The sequence below is a fragment of the Labrus mixtus genome, chromosome 18 (genome assembly GCF_963584025.1).
Source record: "Labrus mixtus chromosome 18, fLabMix1.1, whole genome shotgun sequence".
NCBI classification, from domain to species: domain Eukaryota; kingdom Metazoa; phylum Chordata; class Actinopteri; order Labriformes; family Labridae; genus Labrus; species Labrus mixtus.
This window is the reverse complement of record NC_083629.1, coordinates 25,542,839-25,562,981: the sequence shown is the minus strand read 5'-3', so window position 1 is coordinate 25,562,981 and position 20,143 is coordinate 25,542,839. Positions and strand designations below refer to the sequence as shown.

Sequence of the window (20,143 nt, the reverse complement as noted above, 5' to 3'; positions counted from 1 at the left end):
CCGCTATATGACGTCGTTCTAAACGGCTCCTGTCGCTTAGAAAACAATAGAGTGAATTTAAACAAACCTCAACTTGGTCCATGACTCCTCTCAGGGCCGTTTGGTCCACGTTAGAGGCCGAGAGCACCGAGTCGATCTGAGCCTGAGTCTTCTCCAGAACGTCCGTCAGGCCCTTCAGAACATTCTCCAGCTGCTCGTCTTTCAAACCGCCCTTCTGCTGCACGTCCCGTATATACTGTGTCAACGTCTTGTACAGCTCGTCTCTCTCCGTCTGAAGCTGTGAGACATGGAAACAGGAGAAACATGAACACAAACACTCTCAGGTTGAGAAAGCTGGACGACACTTTGCACCTCTCTTACTTTGCTGAATATCTGTTTCAGCTCCTCGTGATCCTCTTTCAGTTCGCTCAGCTCCTTCAGTCGGAGCTTCTCCGAGTCGTTCTGTCAAAAACAGCATTTCTAAAATCAGCCTGTGTCCGTTAACATAATGTGACATGTCAGGTTGTAGAGACATGCAACAGCTTCCTCATCCTGTTCAGTAAATCAATCATCCTCATGAGAACAAAAAAAACCTTTTTCACAGGGAAGACCATTTCCTTTTTGATGGAGGTCTCCTCCTCGTTGGCTTTGGAGAGGAGCTCGTTGAGATGTTTGTTATCCTGCGGAACACGGAGCAGGTCCTTCTCCCTCACCTTTATCTCGTCCTTCATTTCTCCTTTTTCTGTCTGAAACGAGGCGATCAGAACAGAACGGGTCAGAGGTAGTGCTGAATGCGTCCTGCTCCACAGAAACAACCACAATGCAACAAAAGCGTTTTAAAGACACCAGCTCAGGCCCCGGGTCCACCTGGAGTTTTTGTCTTTGTTCAAATTGTTTTCAATGTGTAGAGCGTTTGCAGCAGCAGGTGGACCCCTTGAGAAAAAGCGCAGCGTCTTTTTTCCTGAGCGTTCCTCCTTTTTTGTGCGGCCGCTCTGAGCGCTGAAGTTGAAAATCTTTCAACTTTTCAGAAAGGCGCTGTTGACGTCACCGGCGCTCTTTTCTCTTTTGATATTCCCCGTATAGTTTTGCATACTGATCGTGTCTTGTCCCCACGTCCTCCTCGCTCCGTGTCTGATCAGGGAAAGAAACGATCTCAAATATAAAACATTCAGTAAAAAGTAACGGAGCAGCGTCGGTCAAACAGCTGCTGTTGTCAACAGACCGTTGTCATAGAAACAGGACTTGCAGCGCTCGCCAGCGCTTTACAGCCTGGAGAAAACGCTCGGTGGACACGGGGTGTGAGGCTGTGGGACGTTTCAGTGAGCGTCTTTAAACTATTTGATCGACTTAATAAATGATCAGATTGTTGTTAGTAGTTCGATGGCGTCAGTGTTTATACCTTGATTGTGACGTCAACAACCAACGTGTTGATGAGAGAATTCATCTTGCCGACAGCTTCTCTGTGGTCTTCTGCGAGGTTGGAGCTGTAGCGGTTCCAGTGATCTTGTCGCTCGGTCACTTCTTTCTTCCTCAGGTTGTCCAGCTCTTGAAGATGCAGCTCCGTGTTTTTATCATACTTAGCTTCAGCGTCTAGCCAAAGAGCACAAAAACAGAAATGACTACAGTCCCATTAGATGAGGAGTGAGTGAGATGTTACTCCATGTGAGATCTCTGTACTTACCCTTCAGTTTCTTCTCACAGCGGCTCTTTGTTTGGTTCATTTCTTCATCGTGTTTCTGTTCGGGTTAAGAAAAGTCGTGTTTGTATCACTGCAGCGTGAAACATCTCACGGTGTAGAAATGTAGAGAGAATATGTTTGGACTACAAACCAGCTGGAGCTCCTTCACCAGGTCGGTGATGTCGAGCTCCTGCGTGTCCACCATGACGTCATTCATCGCCTCGTGCAGCTCCGCCTCCACTCGTTCCTGATCTGCGTGCACGGCGTCCGTGGAGACTAAAGCGTCGGCCTTTAACTCAGAAGTGGTGTTCTGATGTTCACACAGGAGGTGTTTCATTTTCTGCTTGTTCACCTGGAGAGGACGACATAATGTTAATAAACACTTCATCTTCTTTTCCATATTAACCTGACAGTGGAAGATGACCTCACCTTGATCTCCACTTGGTGTTGCCTCTCGTCCTCCTCTATCTCTTTCTCTAAGTTCCTCTGCTCAGCCACGGCCACCTCCACCTGTCTCTCTTTGATCTCCCCAAACGTGTGGATCTTGTCCCTCTCCAGCTGAAAGTAGTTCCTCTCCTCCCGTTCTCGATCCAGCTCCTCTCGCAGGCGGACGATGTGCTCCTCCAGCTGACATACAGAGACACATTTCAGCCTTTTGACATCTGATTATAGAAACCACACACGTCCTGAAGCTTTGAAAAACTGAGAGCCACCGCCTCAGATTTTAATCTAGATTTCTTTAGGGGAGCACTTGACATTTATTTACACATCAAAATCAATTTACTGTTCTCCTGGGGTTTTAATCAGTCTTTCTTCAACATTTCTTCTGTGGCCCAGGAGGAAAGTCAGAAGGAGGAAAGCAAACCTGGACTAGTTTTCATTCTTCAGCTGCACATATATTTCATAAAGAGACAGCTTCTAGTGTCCCACTTAAATGTTTTTCTTGACAAATAATATATTGAAAAAACTGCCTCTGTGGGGGTTTCTTAAATCTTTATAGGGGGGACAGCGGGTGTTGTAAGATGTAACAAATGTTCCATGTCATGTGTGGCTTCTGAGCTGCTACTGGTTGCTTTAAATTTCCCTCAGGATCAATAAAATATCTATCATTTATCATCGTCTTTGGTAAATTAAGTGCAATAAATAAATATCAAGGAGTGCATATTAGATATAATATTAGCTTTTGGTGTCTTGAGTGAATCCCTTTGAATTGCCTTGCTGCTGAAATGTTCTGAACAGAATGTTTATCCTCTGCTGGACGGACAAATTAAAGAAAAAAACATTTTGGGGAATAATTAGGAGTCCACCAGTTCTTTAGGAACCACTACCCCGCTGCCCCCTGAGCTAACCCCCCCCCCACATCATCCCCCTCTTGGAGACTCTCTGACCTGCTCCTTGCTCATCTCGTCCTTGGTGAGGCCGTCTATCAGGGGGGGCGTCTTCACCTTTGGAGGCTTCTTACTCGAGCCTTTCTTTTTGGGTGGCTGTTAAAAAGTCAACAGAATTAAAACTACAAAAGTGTTTAGCTTCTTACTAGCTGTCTGTTTCTATAACATGATGAGAGCATGTGGCCTCAGTGTGTCTCTCTTTAATGTGATAATGACTCATAGAAAGGAACAAATGAGGATACAAACATTAGATTTTAACACTAATGAGGCGTTAGCTGCGGTGTAGCTAACAGCTAACGTTAGCTTCTCACGGTGATTAGCGTTTTTAAATCTCATGTTAATAATTAAACTAAAATATAAACTTTACTCACCATCGTGTGTTCTGAGGAGAGAACACGGACAGACCGGCGGGAAAAGTTTCACCCTTTGTAGGCAGCTTGAACTCAACTGGGAAAAAGTTCACTACTGTCACTGCGCCTGCGCTCTGAAAACATGCGCTGCCATGGCAACGCAAGCACGCGGTTGCTACGCGACGAGGTGCTTCTAAAAAAGGAGGGAGTTTTTTTCTTCTTCTAAAGTTTATTAATAGTCTTAAAATTATACAGATACCTTGAAAAACAGCACAGAAATATAATGTTACAATAATGTTTGAACGTAGAGGTGTAACTTTACAGCAAAGACAACAGAGGGAAATATTTAATAATATATATTATAATAAAAAACTTTATTTATAGCACCTTTCTAAACACAGGTTAAAGAGTGCTTTACATCAACAAGTTAAAAACAACACGTATAGATAGAATAAGTTAAATTAGAAAAACAAAGAACATAAAAACACATTTCATATGGAGAGATGTAAGTGATCTAAAACAAACAGATTATCTTAAAGCCGGTTAAATCAAGTTATTGATATTACACTGTTAGTGATTAATTATACCATTTGTTTTTGTGGATGTAGATTTTTCCATCTAGATTCAAAATAATTTATTTTTCCACAATTAATATAATTTTATCACATAGAAATGTCTCTATTTATTCTGAACCAATCAAACAGGTCTCAGCTCTCAGCCTGTCGTTAGGTTGACTGAATGTTAGACTGAGACAGCATTTCATTTCCAGTATGGAGACCGCCATCGATGGGACTCCAGCGCCCCCTGCAGGAACAGATGGGTGACCTCACTCAGGCTTCGTCCGTTTAAATATACAGTCTATCATTGTAGTACATCCACAGTAATGAGCTGGACTGTGGCTGATACATGTGGAGCATTAATATCCTGAAGACTCATCTGAAGCACGTGTTGAGTGCTGTAGATTAACGGGACTGAATGATGTAACATGTGTGTTAAGGGACCCAGACACAGACAGGTAGTAGGGCAGGCAGGTATTTATTGAAAATGGAGATGATCTGAAGTGTGCTGACGAGCATGCCAACAGGCCGGACGGAGACGATTCAGGAAAGACTGAACCTGCAGGAAGAAGAGGCAAAAGTTATCAACATGGAGGAAACACTGACAGCATAAATGAAATATGTTGCAATATAACTTTTGTTCCAACATCATTCAGCCCCACTCTGATTCAGCGTCACACATCCTTTGCTCACTGAAAGCAACCACAGTTTTGTTTTAACACCAGCAGGGGGAGACATACTTTAACAAGCCAAACACTGGAACGTCTTCTGCTGAGGAAACATCAACAGTGTGACTCCTGCTGAGACAGTTAGCTGTGAAGGTTTCTGACAATGCCCCCCGTTCCTCTCCGTCACAGTGAGGTGCTCTGATGCTCTCACACAGACTAAACAGACTTGAAGAGGAAACAACATGATGATAATCCTGTTCATTATTTGCTTCAGTCATCATCCCAGTGTTAAAGGTGAGAAAGCATGCAAACAAAGTAAACAAAGTAAAAAGCTGCACAGTAAACGTCTTCAGTATCTAAAATGTGTTTTAACTCCACAGGTGCCTCTCATTCCAACGATGTCAACCAAACACCTCCTTCCATCTTTAAGAGGATCAACGAATCAGTGACCGGAGAAATCAAATGTTCCCACAATATAACAAATTATGATCGTATTCTCTGGTACAAACAAGACGCACACAGAGTGCTGAAGCTTCTGGGATTTCTCAATGTTCAGTATGTGAATCTGGAGACGGACGTGATAGGAAAGATCAGCTTTGTCGGAAATGGACGGGAAAAGTCGAGCCTCTCTGTTTCTAACCTTTCCTTAACTGACAGTGGCGTTTATTTCTGTGCTGCTAGTCGACACAGTGCTGCAGATTTGTGTACAGTCAGTACAAGAACTCCCCTTTCTCTGTCTGCAGACTCACAACACGTTCAGGCTCATCGACACCTGCAGTCCACACAAAGATCTGAACCACCATCTTTGAGGTTTTATCAACCTCTCACTCAGTTTGTACCTCGTCTGAGGACAAGTACTGACAGCAGGTGAACTGAGAAGCAAACAATGACGTCACAACAAAGTGAAACTTCCTGGTTAAGATTGACGTGATTTAATCATTTTATACTAAGACCTTTTGTGTGAAACGTATCTCAATAAGCTTCTGATTTCTGTTATGTCCAAACCATTTTCTGAGAGATCACAGGTCACCAAATTCTCATTATTATATCCTCGAGTCAAAGTTGACATATGAGACAAATCTAAAGGTTCTCCAGACTTTCCTCAGTTATTGGGCTGAAGAGGAACCCGGGATGTTGGTGTGGATGTGTAAAAATAAATGTTATGCAAAGGGGTGTTTCCATTCTTTCTGCACAGCTGAGTTCTGTCAGTAACTCAATGCACCTAAAAAAACATGACCTTGTTGCTAACACAAGTTTTTAAATCAAAGATATAAAATGCAGCGCTTCATAATGAACACAACAGAGTCTGTTTTTTTTTCCATTTTAAGGTGAGAGTCTCGTTATGAAATTATCTGATTCACGTTTTTGTATTTTTTTGTGAGTTGATATAAATGAAACTGTAAATTTTGTTCATGAAGATGTGTCGATAAAGGTGTTTCAACACATGCACAAACATTCCTGAAATGTTCTGAGTGACCTGCATGTGTGAACGCCAACAGCAAACTTTTTTTCATCCTGATATTACCCAGAATTCATCCTGCAAGCCCCCTACTAATATGTCCATGTGAAGTCCAGTCACGTCCATATTTGAAAGCATCGGATATTATTCAGGATATAACATGCGATCTCTGACGTTTAGGTCAAACAACCAGTCACACTGTTTTCTGATACTATGAATACGTCCAATTACACGCAGCATTGATATAAAGATACAAACATCATCATATCATCAGGCTCTGATGCTTCGTACACCATTTCTGCGTCTTTCAAACGTCATGTCCTGCCTCCTCACGTTACCCCTCGTCAGACAGGGAGAATCTCTTGCTGTGAAGTGCATATGTGAACATGAAACCCCGAGGATTTCAGGGGAGGACTCTCTGTTCTGGAAATATTCAGCAGGAGTGTGAAAAAGGCTTCAGATTGATCGCAGGCTCCTGAATTGAATGTAATCAGAATCACGTTATTTTTTCATAATGAGTAGTAACTTTGGACCCGTTCACATGATGGAGTGACACTCCCATGAGTGACAGCTGATTGTAGGTGCTGCCATCTTTGGTCTCTCGGCTCACACCTCCCACCTCACAGACTGTCAGAGACTCTTCTCTCTCAGATCATTCAGCTCTGAACACAACAATGATCACAGCTGTTCTGATCAAACTCTCTGCAGCTCTGCTCTGTATCACAGGTACTCTACGTTATGAGGCTGAGGACTTACTGTTGATCACACAGAGGACCTTCATTTTGACATGTTGTTTTCCCCCTCCACAGGTGTAATCGACGGGAGTGATGTGAAACAGGCCGCTGTGCTGTGGGGGGACGAGGGTCAGTCTGCCACAATGACCTGCCAGCACACTAAAGATGTTAGTTATTCCCAGATGTACTGGTACAGACAGCTGCCAGGAGAGACAATGCAACAAATCGTTTTGACGACACTAAATCCCCCTCCTCAGTACTGGTCTGACTTCAGTGAGGACAAGTTTCCTGCAAAGAAGGACAACTTCTCGACTGGATCTTTGACTGTGGAGAAGCTGCTGCCTGCAGACAGTGGAGTGTATTTTTGTGCTGTGAGTCAACACAGTGAAGCAGGTGACTCTGACAGCTGTACAAATACCCCACTGATGAATACATGTATTAAAGACATCAGTGTTTGATTGTCTATAGGGGGAGCTCTGGGTGCACAATATTTCTTTCACAGCCATGAGTGTCCCAGAAAATGTGCAATGACAGGGTATCGATCACATTATGAATTTATGTCCTTGAAATGTGAAGAATCCAATTCAGAGCTCAAGTCATTTCATATTAAGTTTCCAATCATGTTTCAATTTGTCTTAAATTAAATCTTCTTGAGTTTGCCTAAGCAGCCCTTCAAAATCAAAGTTTCCGAGGCGCTGGGTAGCCGAGCAGTTATGTCGCCCCCCCCACGTACGGCGGCTATAGTCCTTATCGTAGCGGCCGAGTGCTCGAAGCCGACTGAGGACAGTCTGGGGTTACGTAACATTTTATTGTGAATGTGTTGGTGGTGGTGAATGTTTAGTGGTTATATAACTTTGTATAGCCTCACACATGTGACTGCTCACTAGTGGTGTAACGATGATCTATTTAAATTGACACATTCTATATTAACTATGATTTCAGATCTCACAGTAGATCACTGCATCCTGAAAATAAACTTAAAAAGATAAAAATGTCATTTTAACACATTTAAAACAAATATTTAATAAATATCAGGCAAAGTGACATTAGTATGTTTGAGTGTTTTAAACGCACAGTATGTCAATTCCACCACCAGGGGGCTCTTAATCAAAACAATAACAGACAGATGAAGTTGGTGGTGAATCATGGGAGTGATTCTCTCTGCTACACCCCCCCCCCCCCCAACTCCTCCCCTCTCAGGTCAGTTCAGTCTGTCGGTGAAACCAGACACAGAGAGGAGGAACAATGATCCGGATCATTCTGTGGCTTCTCTGCATCTCCTGTAGGTTTATATTCAATCTGTTTGATAATTATTATTCTGTGTCATCACTTCTGTCTTAGAAAGTTTTTCTCTCTGAATCCAGGTCAGTCACAGGCCAAAGACGTCAAACAAGAGCCTCCATCGATATTCGGAAGTCCTGATGGTTCAACAACTATCAGCTGCAGCCATACTATAAGTTCATTTAATGTCATACTGTGGTACCAGCAGCCGACAGGCAACTCCAGCCTTAACCTCATTGGATATGTTCAGTACACAAATGCAGTCGTTGAAGATAAATTCCGAGAACGTTTCAATGTGTCTGGAGATGGCTCGAAGAAATCACAACTTCATGTAGTGAAACTCAGACAGGCAGAAGACAGCGGCATGTATTACTGTGCAGCTAGTACACACAGTAACTCGACCTCCTCCTCCTCTCTACAAAAACCCTCAGTGATCATCAGCTAATGAACTCACAGATAAGAAGAGGGATACACCTGCATCTCACTCCTCTCACGTAGCCTGTGGCAGGAAACATGTCGGCTCGGGTGGTAATACAGTTATAAGGTATCCCACGGTATTTAAAAATAGAAAAAGTTATCAGTTCCATTACCCCCCCCCACCAACAAACCAAAAACTGCTGCGCAATTCTCAAAGGCCAATAAATAAATAATGTTTTTTTTTAGCTCCCGTCTGTGGGCTTGTGTTTTCAGTCGATCTTTCTGATACTGTAATGATTCTTTGAACTTGATTTGGGAAAGATGAAACATGTCCTCGTTACCTCGGTGTCAGCCTGTCACTGCCACCGCGTAGGACAAGGGAGCAACTGCGTCCTGTAGCCTGCTCACCACAGAATTTAAACTCAACGTTTTGATTCATATTTCATTCTTTTATTACTGAAAGACAAAAATGAAGTCTCTTGGTCGCTCCAGAAGTGAGATGCTCTCATTGCCACCGCCATATTTGTTTTGCTGATATGTCACTTGGCTGAGGCCGCGCCTGCGCAGGTAGTAGGTAGCTGTCAGAAACCGGGGTTAGACGATGACACAGTGTGTTTCTTTCTGAGTTCTCCAGGTGGAAAACCGGCTTTCTTAAAATCCGGTTAAGGGCTCATCCACAGTTCCTGAAATCAGGATCTGATGTTTACATGCACAAACACAAAAAACAGTATACTTAAAAAAACCTGATCAAAACCTGGATATTCAAGTTCATAGCAGAGGCTGCTGACCATCAGATGTAACCAATCACATCCAAACACATTCACACACCACCGACAAAGCAGTGGGAGCAACTTTGTGTGTCTTGCCCTAGGACACATCGGACATGTGGCTACAGAAGCTGGGAATCAAACCCCCGACCTTCCATGTAAACGCACCCATTCTCATTATAATGTTACTGTTAGACCATCAACTCTGAGGAGGCAACATGTTGACACAAAGATTACTTCAGGGAAGCACGGCTGTTTTCTAGTCCTGTTTTAGATATTTTTTAATAAAGGAATCAAAACTTTGACAACAAAACAAGAACAAATCCCCTTTTAAAGACATGTGGTGGCTCATTGTGTCAACCCCTCCCCCCCCCTCCTCCCCGTGCTGCTCCTCCTTTACATGCAGCCAGCTCACTGACATCTTTCTTCTGAAGTTTTCATCAGTGTCAGGATCATGTTCAGACTCCTCATATTAGCTCTGACGTTCTGTTTAACAGGTAATATAAGAGCAAACTTGTGAAAACTGGACTATAATATTTTCACTGAGGTTTATTTTTAATGCTAAAGCTGCTTCTTTTTAAATGTCTTTCAGAACTCTCGAAGAGCCATGTCGATCAGAAGCCTGCAGCGCTGGTCATACACCCTGGAGAAAAAGTCCAGTTGACTTGCAACCACTCAAACAGTAACTTTGATATGATCCAGTGGTATAAACTGTCTAAAGGGAAACATGACATGGCTCTGCTTGGATATGTACGTTACTCTTCTGCAACTGTAGAAGATCAATTCAAAGGCTTGTATAATGTGAGTGGTGATGGTAAAAATCAGTCAAGTCTGATTCTCCTGAAGCTGAGTGGATCAGAGAGCGCCGTGTATTTCTGTTCTGCCAGTGAAGCACAGTGCTGCACAAACTCTATGTCTTTAACAAAAACCAACACCACAGGAGACACCACCAGAACGACAAACAATAAACCACTTTGTGGATGACTCAATCAGACAGCTGGCCTGACATGAGGCAGATTTTATTCACACCCATAAGGGTGCACTGTTTCTCCCCAATGTTTTACAGGAGTGATCATTTAACCTGGGCAGCATGACTTTAATACACACGTCCACATTTTGTTAAAGATGATTGACAGATGTGTAACCAATAATCATTCAGCTGTTTCAGTAAGAACTTAAGAGAAAGTGAAGTGCTTAAATCTAGTAGAGTTCTGCATGGAGGGTCAGGTAACTACTGCCTACAAATAATAAAAAAATAAATCAAATAAAGGCCAGCAAATATATATATTTTTACAATTTCTCAATTTCCTGATCTTAAATCTGTTATTGATTAAAAATAATGTCTTCTTAATTAAATGTACTGTAATATATGTGTATGAGACACAAAAACACAATTTTTTATTCTGGCTGGTAAATTTTGTCATCTGCCTGCCACCTTGGCCGGTGAGTCAAAAAGTTCATTTCGGACCCTGCACCCAGGTATATTTCAGACTATTTTCCCACAAAATCACCACACACAAAAGTGTGCGAGAGAGAGAGAGTAAGAGATCGAGGAGCAGAGAGGGAGAAGATTGCGGCACTACGACTCATTTTAAAACCACAGCTTCTTTTCAGTTTTTCTGCAGCCGCGGTGATCGTTGTGAAACGCAGAGCTCCTGATTTAATAAGAGAATATCGACTAACCCTAACAGGAGTAATGTAACTGCTGATGAATGAGGCAGGGCGGGACAACACGCTGTGTGTAAGAAGGAGAGGTGCAGGTGTGTGTGAGCGCCTCTGTGGATTAAATATATAGACTACAGTACACACCTAATATTAAAGTAAACTCTAAAGGTGGTAAAAAGAAAGGTTACAGTCTTAACAAACGTTCAGTATTGATGAATAGAGAGGAACCACGTGGTTACTTCCTGCTGTTAGGTCGGATTGAGGTCGGTTCATGTTCTCACTACAAACAATCCGCACCAGAGTCCTGAAAAAAGGCGAAGACCCAACCTTTTAAGTGGTCTGTATGGTTGTTTTGTCCGCACCCGGGATAGATTGACAGCTCTGACACCAGCGCAAACAATCGCAAGGCAAGAGAACCAGGCCTCCATTGAAAATGTATGTTATAATCCTCTGCTGCCCACTGGTGATTTAGGGGGGCCATCACACCTAGAACCTGTTTTCCCTGTATTTTGAAGGTAGAGGCTTAGATTTATTAGGTATTCATGAGAAAAGCATTATAATATGTCAGAATGACAGTGTATCAAATATATGTGGTTATAATGGGAGCAGATGGGACCAACTTGGTCCCTAAGGGTTTGAAGATGAGTAAAATCCATATCTCCTATTCTATACAACTTGCAATAAAGGGGTCATGAAATTTTAAAATGTATAATAAAAAGTAACTTCCTGGCCAAGTTTCATACAATTAGCATTAAAACTGACTGATATATTGAGAATCAAAAAAGGAAAAATTAGCTAAATGTGCACGTTTGGGCACTAAGTGTCCACCAAACAGGTTGTGTGTGAAAATGGCGTGTCCATCTGGTGTGTGTTTTTTTTTAGCTAGAATTGCACTGGCTGTTCGCTCAGGAGTTCTTGCATGAAGCGTTTGTGCGCTAATAATAAAAAACTGCTGCACGTCCGTCCTGTCTCTATGACAACAGCCGCTGTATGACCGACACGGCTCCGTTGCTTTTTTCTGCATGTTTTTTGATTTGAGAACACTTTTACTCCAGCAGGCACAGAGCAAGGAGGATTTGGGTACAAGACATGACCCGTATGTGGCAAAAATATGGGGAAGATCTTTCATTTGAAAAGAGCGCTGGTGACGTCAACAGCGGCTTTCTGAATAGTTGTCTCCGGGCGGTTGATCTCTGCTGAGAATGCTCTTTAATCATTGAAAACAACGCCAAGTGGACACGCGGCCTTAGATTTGAGTGAGTCTGTTCCAGAGGTAGGTGTGTTCTTGTACTCCTCAGGTGGTGTGCAGCAGTGAATGGGTACAATGTTGAGAACAGGAGGTTATGACCCCACCCCCCTCAGTTTGCTGATACGAAGGCTTGCCTTCTACGGTATGAACGAAACTGAAGAGCGCCGTGGCAGAACCAGGAGTGACTGAACATTCAGAATGATGATCATTGTTTGCTGCATAACCTTGAACATTATACTGGTTTCAGGTAATCTAATGAAAAGTCTGTGTGCAGATTTAAAGACATGGCAGTTTTTCTTGATAATCTGTCACACTCCTGTTCATGAGGACTAATTCTTTAATGGTTTGATCTTTCCACAGTTTCCTCTTCAAGTGACCAAGTCGACCAGACTCCAAGAGACATTTACAGCAAACCAGGAGAACCAGCCAGAATACAATGTTCACACCAGATTCAAAGCTATGATCAAATCCTCTGGTACAAGAAGTCAAACGACAATCGGATGCAGCTCCTGGGATATATGTATTCAACCAACTCAAATCCAGAGAAAGACGTTAAAGTGGAGATGGAAGGGGACGCGAGTAAAGGAAAGAACTGCACGTTAATAATCGAGCGAGTCAATCAGAGCAGCAGTGCGGTCTATTTCTGTGCTGCTAGTTTACACAGTGCTGCATGTCACTGCTCAGCAGTACAAAAACCTCCTCTTCATCTCTACTGAACACCTGGATTTCCTTTCTGATAATGTGGTTTATTTTCAGCCTTTTTACTGAGCTGGTGTTGTGTGTCTGTGGTTGACATGATGCTAAAAGGAGGAGGATAAACTACGGCTCCGCCCACCTTATAACTACCTGTTCAGTTTGCTGAAAGAAGGTTTTATGACAAGAGGAGGCTGGAAAAAGTCACCGAGAGTATCATATAAGAAACATTATTACCAAACAGAAAAGGCAGCATGATCATCTTCTACCTGATCATTCATTTGAACATGTTTCTGGTTTCAGGTAACGTCTCTGAAGGTTCAGTCAACATCACTTTATAGATTTATATTATGCTGTATTGTAAAGTGCTGCTCCTTCAGTTCTACCTTTATGTTTCAGTTTGAACTCATTCTTATAAACTGTGTCTTGATTTTGGTCGATGTCTTTCCACAGGCTCCTCGAACAGTGACAAAGTCGACCAGACTCCACGGGACATTTTCATCAAACCGGGCAAAGATGCCAGAATCAACTGTAAACACAAGATCGATAACTATAACATAATCCTCTGGTACAAGCAGTCAAGCAAACAGATGCAGCTCCTGGGATATATGTTCACAACCAAATCATATCCAGAGAAAGACGTTAAAGTGGAGATGGAAGGGGACGCGAGTAAAGGAGAGAACTGCACGTTAATAATCGAGCGAGTCAATCAGAGCAGCAGTGCGGTCTATTTCTGTGCTGCTAGTTTACACAGTGCTGCATGTCACTGCTCAGCAGTACAAAAACCTCCTCTTCATCTCTACTGAACACCTGGATTTCCTTTCTGATAATGTGGTTTATTTTCAGCCTTTTTACTGAGCTGGTGTTGTGTGTCTGTGGTTGACGTGATGCTAAAAGGAGGAGGATAAACTACGGCTCCGCCCACCTTATGACTACCTGTTCAGTTTGCTGAAAGGAGGTTTTATGACAAGAGGAGGCTGGAAAAAGTCACTGAGAGTATCATATAAGAAACATTATTACCAAACAGAAAAGGAAAGCATGATCATCTTCTACCTGATCGTTCATTTGAACATGTTTCTGGTTTCAGGTAATCTAATGAAAAGTCTGTGTGCAGATTTAAAGACATGGCAGTTTTTCTTGATAATCTGTCACACTCCTGTTCATGAGGACTAATTCTTTAATGGTTTGATCTTTCCACAGTTTCCTCTTCAAGTGACCAAGTCGACCAGACTCCAAGAGACATTTACAGCAAACCAGGAGAACCAGCCAGAATACAATGTTCACACCAGATTCAAAGCTATAATCAAATCCTCTGGTACAAGAAGTCAAACAAACAGATGCAGCTCCTGGGATATATGTTCACAACCAAATCAAATCCAGAGAAAGACGTTAAAGTGGAGATGGAAGGGGACGCGAGTAAAGGAAAGAACTGCACGTTAATAATCGAGCGAGTCAATCAGAGCAGCAGTGCGGTCTATTTCTGTGCTGCTAGTTTACACAGTGCTGCATGTCACTGCTCAGCAGTACAAAAACCTCCTCTTCATCTCTACTGAACACCTGGATTTCCTTTCTGATAATGTGGTTTATTTTCAGCCTTTTTACTGAGCTGGTGTTGTGTGTCTGTGGTTGACATGATGCTAAAAGGAGGAGGATAAACTACGGCTCCGCCCACCTTATAACTACCTGTTCAGTTTGCTGAAAGAAGGTTTTATGACAAGAGGAGGCTGGAAAAAGTCACCGAGAGTATCACATAAGAAACATTATTACCAAACAGAAAAGGCAGCATGATCATCTTCTACCTGATCGTTCATTTGAACATGTTTCTGGTTTCAGGTAACGTCTCTGAAGGTTCAGTCAACATCACTTTATAGATTTATATTATGCTGTATTGTAAAGTGCTGCTCCTTCAGTTCTACCTTTATGTTTCAGTTTGAACTCATTCTTATAAACTGTGTCTTGATTTTGGTCGATGTCTTTCCACAGGCTCCTCGAACAGTGACAAAGTCGACCAGACTCCACGGGACATTTTCATCAAACCGGGCAAAGATGCCAGAATCAACTGTAAACACAAGATCGATAACTATAACGTAATCCTCTGGTACAAGCAGTCAAGCAAACAGATGCAGCTCCTGGGATATATGTTCACAACCACCTCATATCCAGAGAAAGACGTTAAAGTGGAGATGGAAGGGGACGCGAGTAAAGGAGAGAACTGCACGTTAATAATCGAGCGAGTCAATCAGAGCAGCAGTGCGGTCTATTTCTGTGCTGCTAGTTTACACAGTGCTGCATGTCACTGCTCAGCAGTACAAAAACCTCCTCTTTCACATTTCTACATCTCAGCATTACAGCTCACAGCCCCCCCTCACACCTGGAATCAGCCGTTAACCCCCCTCGGTCGACCCATTCACAAAGATCAGATATTATAAGAAAGGAAGGTTTGTCATGAGCAGCCAGACAAACTACACTCATCCTCCCACATCCTGTTATAAACAGGAAGTTACAGTCAGTATTTCTAAATCGTCTCATCACACTAATAGGATTCCATTCCTTATAGTGTGTGATCGTGTAGCTGATGACCCAATCAAGGGTCCCTCAGAGTGGCTGCTTGATTCTGATTGGCTCAAGTGATATCTTTTTTTTTTTTTATTTTGCTTAGAAATAAAATAGTAAATAGATTTCTATATGGACGGTCGTAAAATCCTGACGTCGTCTGACGGCAGCCTGATCCTGAACAACGTGAAGCCTTCAGACGAGGGGACGTACACGTGTAACGCTTACACTGGCATCTACTCTGTGAGCGCCACGGCCGAAGTCAGAGTCACTAAAGACACACAAGGTGAGAAAAACACGGCAAGCTTCTTTTAGCGACTGCTTACACCAAAACTCCCCGGGGAAGGATTTTAAAAATCCACTTCTCTATGTTCCTCTAACTCTAATATGTGTCTCTAGTCCGTCTACAAACCCCCCAATGATGAGAAAAGTCCATCCTCTCCGTCTTCTGCCTGCTCCACTTTTCAGAAAATGTGTGCTCAAACAGGCCGTTTGGAGATTTTTCCTTCATGACATCACAAAGGGCAGTAGCCCCTCCCCCAGGTGGGTGACACTCCCACAGCTAGGTGTTTGTTCTGCCCTCTGAGTCTGCCTTCTCACCGTAAACAATAGGACATGGAGCGAGAAAGCCAGAGTACACCCGAGCACCTTCCAGAGAGGGGGCGTGGTCAGACACAGCTCATTTACATATTTAAAGGTACAGACACAGAAACAGCCTGTTCTGAGCAGGGCAGGGTTTATAGACATGATCAAATACAGGATCAGAGTGGATTTAGAACAAGAAACTTCACACACGTGTTTTGAGGAGCTCTGAGACTTATTTAAACTGAAGAAGAGGAGGAGGATATGTCACCTTTAACACAGGACAGAGAAGAAAAATAAAATCGGACCTCAAATATGACCACCTGATTTTTTTTCAATTTAATTTTCCTCTCAGAGCTTGAATCTTTAATCTAAAATCAAAAACATCAGCTGAATTTCAGCTACTTTCATATTGGTAAACACATTTTTTAAGACTAGGCGACAACAAGCAAACTATTTAATTTAGGATGGGGCGCCGGTAGCCTAGCGTTTGGTGCACACTATGTACAGAGGCTTAAGCCCTTGAGAGCAGGCGGTCCGGGTTCGAATCCAACCTGTGGCTCCTTTCCCGCATGTCTTTCCCCACGCTTTCTCTCTGTCCACTGTCCTATCTCTAAAATAGAGGCATAAAAAGCCCCCAAAAAATCCTTTAAAAAAAAGAAATGAATTGAGGGTTTAAAAAAGGAGAATAAGAAACTTGAATACAAAGTTTAAACCGTTAATCTGTACTGTGCTTTTTTTTAAAAAGCTGACTAAGAGACAGCATGCGAGCGTTGGATAGTGTTGGATATCGCGGGGCCGACGTCAGGGCTAAAACGGCGCGCTGCGTTGCTTTCAGGCTGTAAGGACGCTCCAGGAGTAAAGAGCGTGCTGGCCGGTGTGTCATGCTGTTAGGACGAGCTGTGGCTTCCTTTCATAATGACGGGGCGTGTTCTTTAGAGGAGGCGGAGATAGTCAACATTACAGTCTGAGGTTTTCTGTGACGAAAACAGAGAAGCAATAACCAGAGTGAACTAAAGAGCAGCATCATGATTACTTTCTTCTGTTTCACCTTCAGTGTTTTTCTCATCTCAGGTAATCTAATGAAAAGTCTGTTTACACATTTGTTGTTTTTCATTTCTGTTCATCCATACAGCTGCAGCCTTTTACTGAGCATGACTGTGCGCTGTTACTTTTCCCACAGGCTCGTCCCTCAGACAAATAGTCGAGCAGACGCCGACGCACATGTTCAGCAAACCGGGAGAAAAACCCAAAATCAACTGTAAACATGAAATCAAGGACTACACCCGAATGCTCTGGTACAAACAGTTAAAGAACAGACAGATGCAGTTCCTCGGATACATGAATGTTAAAGACGGCTATCCTGAAGATGGAGTTCATGTGAAGATTGAAGGGAGCGCACTGGAACGACAGAACTGCACGTTAACAATAGAAGCAGTGGAGCTGAGCAGTAGTGCGGTTTATTTCTGTGCTGCTAGTCTCCACAGTGCTTCATAACTTTGCTCCTCAATACAAAAACCTGCTGATACTGTTTTTATTTCATCTCAGCGCTGCACTCCACAGCCCCTTACAGCTGTACCACGACATACTAACCAATGTGGGCCTTTTTTTCTAATCCAGATCTGATATAACAGGAGGAGGTTTCGTATCAGCAGCAGTACTTCTGCGTTTGTTACACTTTGTCATGATTTGTCATCATCACTAAAATTCTTACACATTTCAGTCAAGAAAATTACAGAAATATAACCCTTTGTTTTAAGTGAGATGTAAAGGCATGCCTGGTGTTTAAACCATAGACTGTAAAAATAATGGACGGGACAAGGTCCCCGGTCTAGTGAAGCTTTTATTTTTAGAGCTCCCCCTGCTGAATGGCTGCAGTATAGGTCATAAACCCCGCCTCCTCAATGATAACAGACGGGATGAGGGTCAAACTGTAAAGCTAAAATACTCGTCACATCATTTTTTTCCAAACCTAAACTCTGCTGTGATCATTAGTTATTATCACCCTACATTGTGTTCAACTGCTCATTTTTCTGTGAAGTTTGTTTTAAATAAGTTATTTGAGGTTGACGATGATTGACAGCCGCCGATCTTGCGTAGCTCTCTTTGTGAATAGCAAAAGTTACGTAGTGAAGGAAAGCCGAGACGCCATTGAATTTTTCCGTTCAGTTTTTTCGTCTTTTTTGAGCTGGCAAAATGAGTTGATCTGCAGTAAACTGTTCTAACCGACTTGTTGGAGCTAAGGGATCTTTGCAGTTTTTTCGGTAAGTAAAAAAGTGTGATTTATGTGTCATTGGTTGGTTAAAGTCGTTATCTAGCTAGCTAACACATAAGCAGTCTAAGGTTAGCTGAAATGTTGTAAAGCTAGGTTACTTATCCGGCATGATTTATCTTTTTATTTTATTTTTTAAAATGAGCAAACCTAATAACTGACATGCTATGTTTGTTGATATTGTTATATCATTATTGTGATTTAAATTGTATTTAAAACCAAGAATCATAATATAAAATCCGCTCATAGATGAGGTTCATTGACTGTACAGTTATTTTACAGCAAAAATAAATAGTCTGGTAAAGTCTCAAAAAAGTATCTAGGGCAAAAACAAAGTCAAATAATTGTAATCTGTCCTGCATCATTACTAATGTGTACATGTTTACAGTCTGAGTGATAAGTGGGTTATACAGAGAGTAACAGGTTTTACTTTCACCGTGCAGACTGAAATTCATAGAACTATATACGAGGGTAGAATATTTCTCTATGTATCCAGATAAAACTAAAGGTAAGATCTGATTTAATATAACTGTTACTGATTTAAGATCCAGATAAAACTAAAGGTAAGATCTGATTTAATATAACTGTTACTGATTTAAGAGACTAACTGAAACGTGAACACAAACATCAACAACCTGCGGTGGTGTAATGTAATATTAACGGAGCATCATGCTGCTTAAACTGATAAATATTCTGCAGTGTCTTCCACACACCAATTCAACAGTCACAAGTTGATCATATTATAAATTTAATGATGCTCATTGAGAATTTGTACTAAAAATTGACAAAACCTGCGGTGATTGTGACTGTATCTGTATTTAACACCTTTTGAAAGGAAGGTGTTAATACAGGAGATCAGAGTTACACACAACATGCTGCTGTTATTGTAGTTAGGAGGAGACATAGGTACAATAAAAGAAGATATAAAGATCACGTTTTTCCCCACACATGTTAATATGTTTTAAATGTCATGCATTTATTTTTTATTTCGCGTCAATAATCGTTAACAAAGAGAAACACCATGATTAAACTACAGGCTGTTGTTGCCTTTTTATAGCCAAAGAAAACTGAACATCCACAGCCTCTGCATTCAAAAGAATTTCACATTTACATTTATGTCGTCCTATTTCCCTCTTTTCACCAACATTATATTTTAAACTGGGATTTCCTTTTTCCCAGATTGCGTCTCTCCCCCAGCTCGCCCCCTCTGGTGCGCTCCTCTCCATAATGCGCTCGTCTCCTCCCTCTACAGCCCGCTGCTGCTGCTCTGTAGGACGCTTTGATTGGGGCACCTCACCACTAAAATACTATTTTATATTTTATAAGCAGTTTGCCACCACACTGCACTTTTACTCTCCAAAGGCATATGAGTATTTGCATGACAACTTTAACAAAGCTTTACCACACAGTCACACCATCCACACAGCTGATCCAGGATTTACTGTAGCATCTTTTACAGCACTAAGAGGTCATGTACAGGCAAACAGAGAGAAGGGAAAAGAAACAATCTGTGCTCTCAAATAACAAAGCAGTCTCAAATCTTTTTGAGGAATTACAGCTAAAAAAATTCTACTTTGCATACAATACATCCTCTGATAAATAAAGTGAAGTACTTTGATTGCATTTCTGTGGTGTTCCTGTAGGTGACCATGATGCAGCCAGACTGAAGCAGCACGTTGTGAAGGTGGACGCCATCATCTTGTCTTTGCAGCGCTGATTCTGAAGAGAGCGCCTTCATATAGGACTCCAAGGTAAAATGATCTCTCATATGATTGGACTGTGTTATTGTAACCGCTATCAGCATCAAAGTAATTTTAGTAACAATTTATAATCCTTCTTAAAATGTAAGGA

General features: G+C 42.1%; 1 protein-coding gene, 1 long non-coding RNA gene and 1 gene segment (V, D, J or C); 2 read left to right on the top strand and 1 right to left on the bottom strand.

Annotated features, from left to right (window-relative positions):
- The window catches only part of LOC132993644 (dynein regulatory complex subunit 4-like), a 4,406-nt gene extending 914 nt beyond the window's left edge, over positions 1-3,492 (bottom strand). Inside the window, exons 1-9 of the mRNA XM_061063578.1 lie at positions 3,417-3,492; positions 3,046-3,141; positions 2,087-2,284; positions 1,809-2,009; positions 1,661-1,715; positions 1,379-1,569; positions 573-725; positions 361-441; positions 68-277 (exon numbers count right to left, since the gene is read on the bottom strand). Coding sequence (XP_060919561.1) covers positions 68-277; positions 361-441; positions 573-725; positions 1,379-1,569; positions 1,661-1,715; positions 1,809-2,009; positions 2,087-2,284; positions 3,046-3,141; positions 3,417-3,419 — 1,188 coding nt within the window. The 5' untranslated portion in view covers positions 3,420-3,492. The remainder of the gene's footprint in view (positions 1-67; positions 278-360; positions 442-572; positions 726-1,378; positions 1,570-1,660; positions 1,716-1,808; positions 2,010-2,086; positions 2,285-3,045; positions 3,142-3,416) is intronic.
- Positions 3,493-12,910: 9,418 nt separating this feature from the next.
- On the top strand, positions 12,911-14,222 carry LOC132992798 (uncharacterized). Its single transcript, XR_009676382.1, has 3 exons — positions 12,911-13,188; positions 13,339-13,972; positions 14,086-14,222. It is a non-coding gene; the product is annotated as an uncharacterized LOC132992798 (long non-coding RNA).
- Positions 14,223-16,974: 2,752 nt separating this feature from the next.
- Positions 16,975-17,771, top strand: LOC132992794 (T cell receptor beta variable 16-like). The segment is given in 2 exon segments: positions 16,975-17,094; positions 17,204-17,771. Coding segments are annotated over 2 exon segments (360 nt in total).
- Positions 17,772-20,143: the final 2,372 nt, after the last annotated feature.